The sequence below is a fragment of the Macrosteles quadrilineatus genome, unplaced genomic scaffold, assembly GCF_028750875.1.
Source record: "Macrosteles quadrilineatus isolate MER2022 unplaced genomic scaffold, UCM_ALF_1.0 Scaffold_3__2_contigs__length_128488019, whole genome shotgun sequence".
NCBI lineage: Eukaryota > Metazoa > Arthropoda > Insecta > Hemiptera > Cicadellidae > Macrosteles > Macrosteles quadrilineatus.
Window position 1 is genome coordinate 89908399 of NW_026542596.1, and position 16234 is coordinate 89924632.

Genomic DNA, 16234 nt, shown 5'->3' on the forward strand with positions numbered 1-16234 from the left:
TTACAATTTCTAAGTTTTACGTCAGTTTTATTCCAAGTAATGTACATATTTTTAAATTATTAAATGAAACAAATAAGCTACATATTAATACAAATTGAACTATGTACCTATAAAAGTCCTTTTAGAAATTCAGGTTTGTTAATACTTTTACTAAAACCTTTCCAAGTTTTTAAATTAATAGGTGTACATTTTCTATCAGTTGAATTAACCACTTTGTAAAGTTTTGCGGCACATCAATCGTTATGAGCTATCTAAAAAAAGCTTTATAAAAACCAGAATAAATATATTAACGAATATTGTTTACCACGGAAAGTAAAATTCACTCATTGTCCGATCATCGAGACACTGCACTCCTCACTGTGCCTACTCAGGAACTATAAAAATCATCTCGTTTATCAAACGTTCCACAAACTTAGCTTGAATATTCTTTTCGTAAATACTTTCTAGTTCGGAATTTTTGTACAAGCTGATTTCTTTTCTTAGATACACACTCAGAAAGAGTTGAACGTTCAGCTAGGAATTCCATAACTTAAAACGGGTCCTGTAGGACATCCTGTACACACATCATCCTGTAGGAGACTTCCTGGGACACTATAGCTGGGTGGATGTCTCCATGAGCAGCTTGGAGGTCAACCCCAAGGGCAGGGAAGGTCAGCTTCTGGCTATCATGGGGTTGAGAGAGAAACACACGAGGAGTAGCAGAAGTGCGGCGACGACGAGGTATACTGAGTAGGACACCCGACAGTTACCTTTTGTAACAGAAAACAATGAATTAAAGTAGAACCTCAATAAGAAGACCCTCGATAACGAGTCCTTAGAGAGTAATTTTCATAAGCCTTAGATTTAAAATGTCTTTTAATTACACGTTATTGCAAACCATATAAGTCAACCTTTGTATTTGATTGTTCCCTTCGACTTGTTATCGAGTTTCTACTGTATTTGGTCTAGAACGGTTCCTAAAACAAATTTTTGAATATAAGTATGTGTAATGTCTTAATTATTTTTACACCAATTAGGTTCATAGTAAGCACTAACAACATATCTGTATATTCCTCGTTTGTTCTGTTTTAAACTTGAAACAATATTGAATTATTTTATTTTAAATTTATAGTTTTAAACCGCACCAACTAGCACTATATTAATGTTATAGGCATCATAAACCTTTATGAACTGTTCTACAAGTAATGATACTATAAAAGATCACAACAATACATATCAATACTTTCATTGTAGATATATTTTAATATTTATTGTAACGTTTTCTTGCAAATGCTTGTTTAGACACACAAACCGTTATACTTACCCAGACTGAAGGCATGTGCACCAGGACCACAACAATCCCTGACCTCCCTGTTGTCCAAACCTAGAGGGTAGATGGCCACCCCTCCACTCACCACCAGACCTTGGGCAAAAAAAAAAGAGTAAAACGTTGAAAATGTTGAAAGAATTGAAACTTTGCATGCATAATTTTGAATATTTGGCAAGTACATCAAACCAAACCTCTATTGATTAGTAATATTTGTTATATCCAAAATTATTTTGTTATAAAAATTTTTATGAAAAAATTTGTACTTTTGAAATGTTTGAAAATATTGTTTTTGTCCATGTGTTTCTTAAAAAGGCGGTTTAGCTTAAATATATGGAGTGGTTAATAGATGTACAAAATATCAGTGTGGTATGTTCAGTGGATGTTCCGCTATATATGTACCTGAACGTATAGAGAATCTCCATTTAAAAGGCATTGATAAAGTTTTATTTACCTTATTAATTTGATTATTCACTGTGCTGGTTCATTTCCCCTTGTTTGAAATCGTATTCAACTTATATGTTATTATTGTATTTGTTTGATCGAGTTTATCTTTCTCTTTTTATTAATCAATTGTTAATTCATTTTGTACAACCGGCCCTCACGCATTAGCCAAGCGAGTCAATTAACTTCTCACGCATTAGCGATCACATCCAAAGTTACATTTATGAGTTACTCCTGAGTTCTTAAGGTTTTGTAGATTTTGAGACACAATGATTAATTATTGTGTGAGTAAATTTTGCCTTTTAATGTGTTACACCCTTGCAAGACTATTGAAATTACATACTTGCTAACAGTTGCATGTAGCCAGCTAGCTTAGCTGTGGTTGTATGGATAACGTGATCAAGACAGCATGCTGACGTGGCGACCACTGCCACTATGATGCTGAGGACACATCCCACAGCCACCAGAACTGTAGATGCTTGCCACCAAACACTGGGGATGTCCTTCCATCTGTGGATAGGAAGAATTACTAAATGTAAATATGGAAATATTAACATGTTTTTGGTATATAGCTATAAAGTGATGGGTTTCTAAGAATTTGTATAAGAAATTATACAGGAGTGCATAGGGGGTATGTAATTTCGAAATTGTTAATCCAAATCAAGGATGATGTAACCAATAAAAAATCTCATGTGATTACAAATTAAGTACACTTTTTTAAAGAAACTGTCATACACGAAACGATGTGAAAAAAGGTATTATTTATATGCAAACCATTTGTTTAACTGGTTCAATTCCAACCAATCGCACTGGTACTTAATCCCGATCGAAAACTATCCTGACCGGAAAGTACTTTATAGAAAAACTTTAATGAAAGTTACAGCCTACGATTGCTTAGGTGTGAAAACAATTTAAATATTTAGTATATATATGATTGCAGTAAATTATAATTGGCCAATGCGTTTGTTAACTATTTATGACCTTGATTGAAGTTAGAGAGTCCTCGTTAATTAATTATCAATGCTTTTGGTTTCGGAGGATACCTAGCCAATAAACCAACCAATGGTAATCCAATCGTGGTTTTTTTTATCATTATACAAATTTCCACTGATGTAGTTAACTTTCCTTAATCTACGTGCACAGGGCATTCTCTGCCTATGTAGACTTTCTCAGTATTTTGTGAAATTGTTGATCCCTGATAACATTTTTAGCTTTGGTATTCTTTCACTTTCTCATGAGTACCTGGAGTATCTTGCACATTGTATGACGATGTCTACTGTTCCCTGGGGTGAACTCCTGGGGAAGTTACATCTTCTGAAGCTGTTGAAGGAAGCATCCACTCTGCCGAGTAATTTGCCCTGAAACATATGCATCAACGTTACAACTTCTACTGTTTTATAAATGCCTTATTTAATGGTTAGCACTTTTTAAAGCAATAATTTCTCAATTCAGGAGGGTTTCAGTCAAATATGAGTAAATTCTAGTTATTTATTTTACCTGTATCCAGTAGGGTAGATAACAACCGGAGCAACACAAGACTGCTGCGCCTACAGACAGGAACGCCCAAACGTGTCCTGTGGGCGTCAGAGAACCCATCTGTCACAAGGATAATAGATTAATCGAAACATCATTCAATTAATTTGTAGATTATTTTGAATCTGAAGTGTAAAATTGTATGACAGGCATTTGCAAAACGTAAACGAATAGAAACTGTTTTTTTCTTTCGTTGAGAGTTTTCCATTAGTGGTACAAAATGAGCTGTAATGATTGTCCTTGTAAAAAACTCCGAGGGTGTTATCAATTTAGTTCTCTACATGTTTTGCTTACGTACGATTATCTAAAAAATAGGTACACCGTTTACTAAGGTTTAGTTTTTACAAGGAACACGTTTATTCATGTATTTAGATTGCAAATTAACATTACATTTTGGTCGAACTAGTTTGTGTTTGCCCTATTAAATAGGTTTATAGCTTTACTATCCAGATGTTTTCCACCACATTTGCGGAGACTGTTTGAGAGGGTATACATTAACAGAAGTATAGTATATTCATAGTACAAAAAATTGATCCAAGTGCTGTGAACATAAAATATGTTTACAATTTAGATAACATAATTAGTCTTGATAGAGCAGTGTTATCGCTCTAGTCTTCATTATGTGAATTTGAGATATGAACCTGTTCGATTATTGTATTGTTACATCGGTTTTACTTTGAAAGTCCGTTTGTGTTTTATATAATATATCAGAGTTAAATAGTGAAAATCTATTTTTTACCACTTTTAAGTGTGAGAATGTGTTGTTTATGTGACTGTGTGAATTGAAAAGTACAGGAAAAATAATGGAATAAGTCATACTTACTAAATAGTAGCTTAGTAGTTAAATTGTAAGCACTTTTTTCTATCTTGTGAGTAAAATAACATTATAATATAATTAATTATTGTACATTACTTAAATTTTTTAGGGACTTGATAGTTAGGTACCTCTTATTATTTTAAGTTAGTTTCTAATTTAACAATTTAGAAGTACGTCAAATCTGCAATATTAGTACTGTAACAGATCGTCAAGGGACTAAAAAAAGGATTCTTATGATAGTTTGCAAATTAATAACATCTAAGATTAACTTTAAAAACGGTTAACGAATCCTAACAATCTTTAAAAAAACAAAGTTTATGAAGTACAATATAGTACAATAAAACCCTACTTAATAGTTATCGTAGAGTAACATGCTTCAATTTGAGTTTTGAAGTTACAAATTTATTTTATTGTAATAAAGCTTAGAGTTATAAAATATATTGTATCTCAATGAGGTAAAATTTATGTCAAAGAATTTGCAAATTTGTATAAGAATATGTTATTTTAAAAATACCACTTATTACCAATAATTAATTCAATTAATTAATTCAATTAATACCAATAATTTTAGGGTTGTGAATAAATTATTAGTGTTATTGTTGTGGTACCGAAGAAGTACATTTTTAAATCAAACGTGCACTTATAACTATCCTGCAAAGTTAACAGAGAGTATGTTATATGCTATAATTTGACTGCGAAAGCAATCAATGATTTTATTCACGTCTCCAAATTTTGCTTATATAATTTCATTTATGTTTTTAAATTTTCAATAACATAGTCATGACAGTTGGATACTGAAGTAGACTTCCCATCTATATAGACCAGCCATTGCCAATAAAAAAACCCTTATATTTGTTGAGTTAGTATTGGTTTCTACCTTATATTTTGTTGCTGACCAAGTTGGCGGGCCATAACAGTTGCTATAGCTTGCAATTAGTCATTTAATTAGTTTAACTAGGTAAAAGAGTTCGTGTATCCGACAGAAATAATTAATTTAGATCAGCACTATCTGTCAGTGGCTCACATCAACTTAGATGATTTTTATAAACAAAACTGGTGACAACTTTAACATGTGGATGGAATGTCTAGTTGTATTATTATTGAAAGGTCATCACCACACAAATTAATCCACTACAACTGCAGGTCGAGATGGCGCGGAAGGACGGTCAATACGCGCAGTTCATCCCTCGTCAGATGTGGAAGGCAGACCCTGAGTTCCCCAAGGGCATGACTCCTCTCAAAACCCCGGTGGAGAATGTAGTAGCCGCCTGGACCAATACACCACCATGCTCGAGTCCTCAGGAATGCATGACTGCAGTGAGGATGATACAGAAGAAGCATGTCGAGAGTGGACTTCCGGACATTGCCCACAAGTAAATACACGAGTCTGGGGTAGGGTAGTGAAATGCACAAAGTGTCAGTAGGGTGGAATGCAGAATCAGTAAAGCAGTTGGCGGGAGTAGATTGTCATGTTATCATCATTAAGTATTATTATCAATCGAGATGGGGACGCCACCTAGGTGCGTATTTTAACCCAAATATGAGTGAAGGATGAGTGTAGAATGTTGTGAGATGATCTGTGTAGCTTTGTTAATGACTAAGATCAGCGGTTTCGTCCTCAGGATCATTCATTTGAAGCACTTCGATGAGGGACAGCTGGGTTAAGTTTCGAACCATAAAAAACTGGTTTTCTCAGGGTCGAACCGGCTGATTTTTGATTTTCAGGCGATCCCTAACCCAGCCAGGTTGCTACTACTCCAACCGGCATCCCTCGACTAGTACACGGCAGCCGGGGCGATTCACCGACCACGACACAATCTGACGACATGTCATGTGCAGATGTCAACGGTCCCGTATTTGCTTGTTTCACATCCAACCGGCTGTCGGGTGCCGGGTGTGTTACAAAATGTTAATATTTTATTATTTTAAGTGTTCGTAAGTTGGTGCTGTAATGATATAGATATCGCCTAGTAGTGTAGGTAATTTTTTAAATTGTACTACAGTCGGTAACTTACTGGGTAGTATAGTCAGTTGTTTAGGCGATGTTGTAATCGATGCAATAGTCTCGTCGTGTAATTGATGTGGCACTGATGCAGCAGGCTTTTGGTGCAGCTAGTAAGAAAGCAGTTTGGATGTTGATTGTAATGTAAAAAAATATCTAATGTGGTACAGTAGTTGAAATTTATTGTGTTTGATAAGGTTCTCAATAATAAACGCCTGCAATAGATGATGAAACAGTCTGTAGTAGATGTTGTAGTCTTAAGGAACAGTCTTTAAGATTCGTAATGTAGTCATTGCGTTATTTTATGTAATGTAGAGTACTCAGTAAAAAATAGTATATAAAACCATACAATCAATAATAATAAAACGTCTTTTATTTAAAGCGGTTTTCAGTAACAATACTGTTTTTCAAAACTACTCAAGTCAATACAAACAAAAGAAATATTACAATACCAATAAATGACTTATTAACTAACAATACCTTAACTTATATTTACAAAAGACATTTTTTGGAGTTCAGTCGAAAAGCTTTATAACTAAGTTTTTTTACATTTTCTGGCATTACAATTGATATTAGGCTAAACGCTATCAGTTCATAGAAGCGAACAATTACAAAAAATTCAAAGTATTGAAACGTTTAACAAATTCCAGCTAACTTGTAAACAATGATTAGTAAAAATAACAAATACTAAAACATTAAATATTTCTTTTGAACGTTAGTTGTAGTTTTTACTCCAAACCTATGTGTGATAGAAGTTTACTCTAAACTCATTTTTCTTGTTGCAAGTTTCCTGATAGGAGGAGATGGAAGGATCTACGAGGGGAGAGGGTGGAGGCACCAAGGACCTGTCTACCCAGAGACAGTCGAGGACCATGAGAGACTTAACAACAACTGTGTGGAGATAGCCTTCATTGACTGGGCGTGTAAGTATAACCAATGATACAGTAGTTTATGTTGTCTTCTTGTTTAACCGTCTTACTAGCCAAGTGGTTATGCTCGTCTTCAAATCTTAAGGCTACTGGTTTGATCATATGCCGGAAAGTTCATAATTATTATTCCATTTGAAAGCTATAATTTAATAGTGCTATGGTGCTATCCAACAAATGGCTAAAGGCCAAAAGAACACTGAAACTGTTCACACACTGAACACTGATGGGGGAGCGAGCTGGCGTAGTGGAGAGCGCGGGACTTCAGTCCGTGAGGTCCCGGGTTCGATCCCCGCCAAGTCACCAATGGATTTTATCTAAGTGACAATGCCGCAACCCCTAGGTCTAGCCTGAAGTAATGTGAAAAACAATTCCAGCCTCGTGCCTAGCGTCCTAGGAAAAAAAACTCAACACTGAAAAACTTATTTTCTTTAGTGAGAAAATCAGGACTTTATTTATTCTCTGATGTATAGAGACATTATGATTTATTATTATCTGATTATGATGTGTAGAGACATTTAAATAAAACGTAATATTGTTATTTCCTAGAAACTACCATGAATGTTTCCATTAGGATAACTTGCGTTAGGTATTTTAAATTATAAATCAATTAATTCATCTTATAAAGAATCCTGGCCCTCATAGATGAATTTAAAAGTTGGTTGATGGTAAAATAGGAACACTGTATATACCGACACAAATAAGATCTTTACTGACGTAAACTTCAAGTTAATTAGAATTCACAGAACTTTGCTGAATGATCTGGCAGAACTACCTAATTCAACTTACCCATAAAATGTCGCAAAGCGTACGTAAGGAAGTTAACCAGTTTAAAATTGTCTTAATTTTTTTTTTAAATAAACACGAATCCCTCTGATTGAACCCTAAATGAGGTTTTAACCTTAAATACCTTTTATTATCCTTGATTACGAATTCTTAACAAACACCACTAAACTAACGGAAAGATAGTATCACATTTTTTTGGTGTCTCGGCTTTTAGTGTGGAAGGTACGGGATCAATTCCACATATCCACATTCAATATCCACATGCAATTTTGACGTTTGGACTATTAAAAAAATACCGTTTAGTATTATACAAAACTAAAATTGTTACATATATTTTCTATTTACTAGGAGCAAGTTACAAAAATAAACAAAACTGTATTAGCTAATTAGACAAACGTAAAATACTTCTAGAAGTTTTAGAGGAAATGAAAGTATACGTTATTCTTGTTGTTATTCAGTAGTTCATCAAACAAGACATTTTATACTGTATAACAAGGATTACGTAGGCAACACGGTTTTTTAAAATATAGAACAAGAATATTTCAGTACAGATGAGTTAAAACTTATCAACAATTGCCTAACATTTGATTTAGAATACAATCGGCTAGCACAAACTCATTAAACACGTTTCGCAAATGAATAAACAAGAAAACACTATCCTACGGATGTTATGTAGTGCTTGTGGAAATATTTAAACCTATTAGATTAAAGAGAAGTGTGAGATAAACTATATGAAATGTAAAAAAGAACAATATCAGAAATGTGTTTAAGGTGATGATTGGCCATCAGAAGCATATTTTATCACCTTCTCTTGCGTCGTAACTGACGGCCAAGAGGCCAATGCTCTGGGAGGGATCTTCACATTGTACATTGAGAAGAAAGGGAAAATAAGCCTCTTTAAAACCTACGATCCGGTCAAGGATTATGAGCAAATCGTCCCCCCGGAGCTTCGTGAAGAAGTGTACAGGGAAATGAGGGAAAGAGAGGCTCAAAGAGCAGCAAAGTTAAGAAGAAAGATAGAATAAAAGTGTCTTTGTGAACAAAACCGCAACTTGATACACACAGTCTTCATAACCTAAAAGTAATTTCCAGCTTAACTATTTACTCTCTAAGAAATTATACAATCCCTAGTTTAAGTATGACATTTCTTTTTCCCTGTTTGGTGGTTTGAGAAATATATTTTGAATGTGCGAGTAGAAGTAAGTAAAAAACAAGAGACAATGAAATGATAAGTTTTAGCATGTTCCTATTTAACCTTTTAAACTTTCAGAAATCTAAAAAATTTGCTCTCATCCTACGTACACTGTGTGTATGAAATACCGTTTAATAATCACCAATTTATTAGTCACCATTTTGTTTCATCAATTTTAATATGAAATTTCATTTTGCGATAAAAAATAATATCTTGATCCAGATACAACAGCACGCAAACAAATGATTATTTGATATTCATTAGGATTTTATGCAATGTAAAAAGTATGATTTTATTAAAGATAAACTTGTAAATAGTTTCCACTAATGGCAAACTATACAAATAAGTGATGTAGTGACCACAATTCTTTGAGCTGCTGTTGTTTTATACGTCTTGTTCAACATCTTTCTTAGGCTAAAATAATATTGGTTTTTTCTATATGCTGGTTCACCACAAAAGTCCATGATATTCGTTCCTCGATCAAATACCACAACTGAATTTAATATTTGCTTTGTTTTGATTCGTATTTGCTCCTCATAAAAATGTTCAATGTGAAGATGCAATGTGTAAGAATAAAATCGTACTAAGAAATTGAATTAGGATACAGTATGAAGCATAATATTATTTTGTTAAAGCACAGGATCCAACTCCCAAACAAATGATGTGTTTGTCCCCAATTGTATTGACTGGACAAGAACTCCTTCGTATCGTGGGGGCTTTCAACTTCTACTGGAATAGAGACGGGTTTGTGAAGAGAGTGACAAGTTACAATCCGTTTGGCAAGTGAAACAATCTTAAAAGTTAATTTTTTCTGTTCTATTTCTATTTCTGTAAAATCATTTTTAATAAACCATTTATTGTAAATTAGTTTTGCGTTTTCGTTTTCTTTGTATCCCCTTTTAACTCGGGTTTCCTGATACATGTTATCATACGAAAAGGTCAACGTACAGTAGTTAGTTCAGCTCAGTATTGGTATTTCGGTAAAAACCTAGGTCAGTAACATTTTGTAAATATGTTTTAGTGAAATAAAAATAAAATTTATCTTTCCTGATGATTTCCGGTGTTTTGCAGTTTAACTATACCCTATAACCTATAAATTTAGTGGTTACCCTATACATTACCTGTACGTGAAACGAAAAATAAAAAAAACTAATGGAAACTTAGGGGAAGGAAGACGGAATAGAAACACAAGACTTTCAAATAATGCGGAAAACACAAGAATCTCCGTTTCAAAAAATGTCAGTGTAAAATGGTTTCCCGGGCTTTCCTGGCTTTCCTGGCAAGACGATTGGTGTAGAGCTGTTGTAGGTTTGTTTGGGGAATTACAGATTTATTTTGAAGATGCTAAGATTATGAATAAGAAACACATAACGTATAAATTCCACTTAATGAGAAGAGATGGTGTCGTTGTTGTGATTTTAGTATTATTTTGCTTCAAGCAAATGAGTTTTTTTTCTTATTTAACCAACCCACCATGTTAAACTTCCCTATCCCAAGCGTGATGTAAACAACTCGGTGAAAAGAACGTTACTGATAGAAGAAGAGTGAAATGGATAATGAACAATATTGTACGTAACCCCCTGTATATTGTCGGGCCAGGTATAATCTTGTACGTTACACGTTACGCAAGAGCGTGTTTACAACACTTAGGTGAATTATGCAACTCGCTTCCGCTCGTTGTACAATATTCACCTGCGTGATATAAAAACGCTCTTACTACACTTGTAACGTAAATAGCAATTATATATATTATAGACTAATGGTGGTCTTAAGACTTTTAAAAAAGAATCCACTTTAAATCCAGAAATTAGTCTTGCCAACAAACAATTTGCTATGAATCTTGTCATTTACAGGCTGAACGGTTTCCTCCAATTTTAAAGAGAGATTCATATCATCATATGATTCTCGATCGCTTTTCTGACATGTCATTACATATCTCAATCACTAATGAAATCAAACTTCGGTTTGAATGGCATATATTGTGATAATAGATTTGTTTTTAAGTATTTAATACATTAAATAATGTCAATTTACGTATCGTTTACTTAGTCTTGCACTAACTGATTTAATGAGTAAGTTATTGTAAAAGTAATAGTTTTTCAATCCTTTCCTTATTATTATATTTTAATTTTATTTTGATCCGGAAAGTAGAAGATAAAAAAAATAATCAAATTAAGCTACTGAAAGTGAGTAGCCTACTTTGGAAAATGCTGTTTTAATTTTATTACTTAACGCGTACCTTGTGACACCGAAATGGCAAATATTTGATCTACTTATATCATACCAAACTAAAAGTTCAATCGTTGCTCACACTATGAACGACTGTTTCCACTATGTTCTGCCTAAGTAAAAAACCCGTTAAAGTTTAAGTTGAGATAGGAGGTCCATCTCAGTATTTATAAAGAAGACAAATCTTATTTTACCTTTATATACTTTTTCTGAGACTTAAACTTTGAAATTGTTTTCATGATTTGAATTCTGATAGATCTTGCACTATGTTTAACTGCCAATCAGTTTTATGCTTGATTCTTTTGATGATTTTGAAGCTTTGGGTACAGCAACCACTTTGATTAACTTTTACATTTTCCAGACGACCAAAAGCAAACAATTTTCTTCGAGACGATGGACGTCCTCGTTGGTCAGGTACAGGAGTTTGGACATATCACTGAAGCCTTCAGTCTCTACCTATCGTTGAGAGGAGACATTGTTCTGTTTGAAAGATATTCCAAGGACAAAGCTAAACAAGTGTTCTAGTTTGTAGTCTTTACGTCAAAATTAAACTTAAGTTTCTTTAATTACAAATCTAATACCTTTAACTAGCTAGTTAACAATTTAGAATTTAGATTTTCGAAGACTTACCCTACTTTTTCATAAAAGACCATCAAAATAATTGTTCTTGTTGAAAGTAATTATTTATTAGAATGAGTTTTAAGCTTAGGGGATTTTTTTTTAAGTTCCCAGAATATATTTAATTATAAAAAATAAACTATTAACACACTTCTTAGCAAAAAGTTGAAATTGTTTAACTTTTCTGTTAAATGTGTGTTAAGAGTTTGTTAATTTATATGACATAACTAGCTGTAACCCGCGGGCTTTGCCCCGTTTAACTTCTTAATTTTCAAGATTATCTCGTTCGCATGGCTCAATCACGTCCTGGTTGAAGTTTGTTCGCTACGCTCACTCACCTTTAGGTTGGAGCTCGTTCGCTACGCTCACTCACCTTTAGGTTGGAGCTCGTTCGCTACGCTCACTCACCTTTAGGTTGGAGCTCGTTCGCTGCGCTCACTTGCCTTCAGGATAGCTCGTTCGCTACGCTAACTCGCCTCCAGGTTGAAGTTCGTTCACTACGCTCACTCACCTTTTGGTTGCAAATTAGCTGTTGTCATAAATGTAAAAGAAATAATAGTGCTGCACCCTGTTGGTAATTTTTGTGACTTTAATGCTATTGAACATCACAGAACAGAACCAACTTGTTTAATTGAAACAGCTGTTAAGATTCAATAATTTCATTTCTCATAAGGTTAACATGGGAAACTCCAGAGCCACTGGGGCGGAGCCCGAAAGGATTTTTGAAATAAGAATATGCCTATATGTTAATCGGGAATGTGAGCTATCATCATGCCAAATTTCAGCCCAATCCGACCAGTATTTTTCGCGTTCACTTGTCACAAACATACATCCATACATCCATACATCCATCCATCCAAACTTTCTCATTTATAATATTAGTAGGATATATTTAAGTTATTGGTGATTTTAATTGACTGGAATTGTAGACTGTAATTTTTTTTAAATACATTCAAAAGAAAACACTAAGATGGTTCTCTCACTGGTTTCAGATTTTTATTTTGTAACCATAAAGGTTGTCGCCAATTTTGATTTTGAACGAAATTCTGATCATAAATCCAAAGCAGCTTACTCGTTGATAGTTTTAATTATCAGTTTTTTCTAGACGAAGAAGTTTTCATTTTTTTAAACAATACTTTTTCCATAATACTATGGTATAGGGGAAGAAAGGTAAAAAATAGAGAAAACCTATTAACATTTTAATAGCGATGTTTTGGATTTATATGGCCAATAACATTCAAACAAAATTATTTTAATTTATCACTGTATTTGTTTTAAAAAGAACTGAACGGTGGCTGTGATGTTTATTTAAGTTTAAATGTTTAAGATTGTGCTAAATAAGCATAACATTATTAATGAACTAGAATATACATACTTATCAGACCAAGTATGAAAAAATCACTCATACAAACTGTAGAAAAGTAAGACGGAAGCTACGTCGTCTTGAAGAAAACTTTCATTCGTCACTTAAATTAAATTCCTTCTTGCAGAGAACGAAGCAGATATTATTTTCTATAAAAACATAATTTTATTCAGTTTCATTCATATTTGAGCACCCACTTCTTTACAAACATTACCTGTTGTTTGTTTTAAAGTATAAGAATAATCATACTCAATTAAAAAATTGAATGTTTCACATAAAAAAACCGGCAGTTCAGAACTGTTCTGTAAGAATTTTTTTGAAAATATTTTTCAGTGGTATATGTACGTTACCATAATTCATTTTGCTGGAGACTCTTTGTAAAAAGGTTAAGTACGAACATCGAATGTTTTAGTTGTAATGTTCAACCCTTATATGCGTCTTAATAAAATATCTATTATTAACATAAATTCGTTTTAATTTTTTTCTGAAGTAGTGCAACAGTATGTATAAGTCACATGAACAAGCCAGAGGTCATAGGGGATTGCAATGATGAGATGTATGTGGTCGGTTAAAACCAACAATATCCAAGCTATCACCTAACACCTAACCGCAACCATCGAGTTATCGTGGACGGTGTACTGCATGTTATCTGCACAGACATACTACTGCGTATTAAATAGTAATTACATAACTCACTTGCTTGTTTTATTGCTATCGAATTACAAGTTTAATTACTTTTACTTTTTCCCCCTATAGTATATGGAGAAAGTATTGTTTTCGTCAAAATTTTCGAGTATGAGTTTTGAGTGGATATATCCGTTTTGGGTCCCTTAGATCGGTTTTCGAAGTGATGTCTGTGTGTAGATGTGTACAGAGCTACAGACTACACCTGTGGTCCGATATTTATGAAGTTTGCTATGTAAATCCTAATTTATAGTATCTAAACTTTTTTCACTTTTTTGAAATTTGTATTTTTAATGGTGATTTTCCCATATAAACCCATAAAATAACGGAAAATCGTGTTTTCTCGAAATTGGCCCAAACGATTTTGGTAAAAATTTAGTGTGTTTTAGCCCTTTCAATTCTTAACAAAATTCCATAACTCTCATTTCATGTAAAAGTTACGGTTAAAAAGTGATTGTAAATTATGTTATTTTCTCATAAAAACCCATGAACAAAGGAAAAATGATTTTTTTCAGAAAAAACATACTCTGATCGAAAATTGTCTGTTCTTGTTTTTATAATTCTAAACATTGTTCAACCCCTCTTTCCTGTAAAAATTAAGGTTCAAAAGTTAATGGAGCTTTTGTGATTTTGCCTTTTAAATATCATAGTTAGTTACATTCATTGTTTACCCATGATAAAGGTTGTTGACAAGCTCATGGGAGAAAGTACGTGTCAGATTGCTGATACCGTTTATTTTGAGCTATGAAATCAAACACAGCAGCGTGCTTGCAAGGTATATATTGCTTAGTATACACTATTTTAACATGGTGTGATCTTTTAAGATTATCCATGCGACTATAACAATACAAAATCACAACACTGATATGTTGATGAAGTTTTAGAATTGATGTATTAAAACAGATTGCGAATGCAAAATAAGTATAGAATAAACTAGATGAGCTATATCTTCAATCTTCGATGTCTTTTGATCATTGCAGAGCTCATGCTGTGTAGGTCCATGGTGACGGACAGATAAGTATTTGAGAATATTACTATACAAGTAGAGATTGTGGCCTTTTTTCACTACGATAAGTAAAAACAACGTTTTACGTCGTTTTGGGAACTAAAACCTGATATTAAGGTGAGGAAGTACTTAAACCTTAACAGGAATAACACACAACCCAAGCCGAAGCTACAAAACATCAAACGTATACATATACGGCCTTGAATAAGGTAAATTCACAATAACCAAAAATTAATTAAGGGAATGATCTCACAAGAGATATTTTAATGTGTTAAACAAGGCTAATTTATATTTCACTCACGGGAAGAGGTAGCAATTTAGAGCAATATGGTTCTTCAAACCTGCTGTATGAATACGTTAGGGCCTACTCATTTTAGTAAAAAATTCTTAATTTTACTTCTTATAACTGTACATATTTATCAACTCAGGTAAGGAGTGTAAACATAGTACGGCATAAGAGTTACTGATATTATTTTAAAAATACAGTACCTATGGTATATGGTTTAATAAAACAACGTATTTTAAAGTGAAGACCCAAAATACTTTCCTCATAATTATATGTAAGGCACAATGAATATAAAATAATTCAATAACATACCATATTATAGCAAAAAAATCTATCAACTTCACAGATACTCAAAAATACTTTAAATATGAAGTTAGTTAAGAAAATAGTTAAGAAGTCAGTAAGACGGAGACATAAGAGGATTTCAACATTAAGATCGAGAGTTTCAGTTTAAGATCTCCAAGATTAAGGTCTATGTCTATTTATGGTATATAGGCCTATGCTCTATTCCTGCACAATTTCAACTCAAACAATCAAATAGTTTTCATGTGAAAGAAGCTTTCACAAACAAGCAAATTTAACAATTTTTTATATCAGTAAGGTATGATTTTATCATCGCTACATTTTTCCAACAATCAAAATCAGTTTTTACCACTCTTTTAGTTTTAAATATCTTAAATACACCTTAACAGATGAACCAATACTAAATTTAGCTCACCTTACTTGGACGAGTTGTTAAATTCTGTGGTAAATCTTCGTCACAAAACCACGTGGTGTTGTGGTTCACGAAGGTAAGTCCTCCACGTAGCCTGTACCGCGTCCAGAGGCGCACTGAACTTGAGTCTCATAGGAAGTGTTCAACAATGCAACAATGGGCTGGTAAGGTGGTACACCCCACCACCCAAGTGACGTCATCACCACCTCCTGCTTACCTTTAGGAAACAGCTGATTTGGTTTTAGACTATTTATGCTATATGTGTGTATTGGAAGATGAGTCAGTAATTGATATTAATGGTTCTTAACGTTATACATTATATAATTA

At 33.4% G+C, this 16234-nt stretch overlaps 1 protein-coding gene across 3 annotated transcripts; it reads left to right on the forward strand.

Annotated features, from left to right (window-relative positions):
• Positions 1-3981: 3981 nt before the first annotated feature.
• LOC128988335 (peptidoglycan-recognition protein LF-like) lies at positions 3982-11769 on the forward strand. Of its 3 annotated transcripts, XR_008490360.1 has the most exons (5): positions 3982-4131; positions 5244-5473; positions 6889-7025; positions 8586-8895; positions 9642-9720. XR_008490360.1 is itself a non-coding variant. In XM_054409527.1 (4 exons), exons 2-4 carry the CDS (start codon positions 5250-5252, stop codon positions 11758-11760), a joined length of 525 nt encoding a protein of 174 aa, XP_054265502.1. In that variant the 5' UTR covers positions 3982-4131; positions 5244-5249; the 3' UTR covers positions 11761-11769. The 3 variants fall into 3 exon arrangements, 2 of the variants coding, with proteins under 2 accessions (XP_054265502.1, XP_054265503.1); XM_054409527.1 differs by lacking the exons at positions 8586-8895; positions 9642-9720 and adding an exon at positions 11597-11769; XM_054409528.1 differs by lacking the exon at positions 8586-8895 and having other exon boundaries at positions 9642-9844.
• The last annotated feature ends 4465 nt before the right edge of the window (positions 11770-16234 follow it).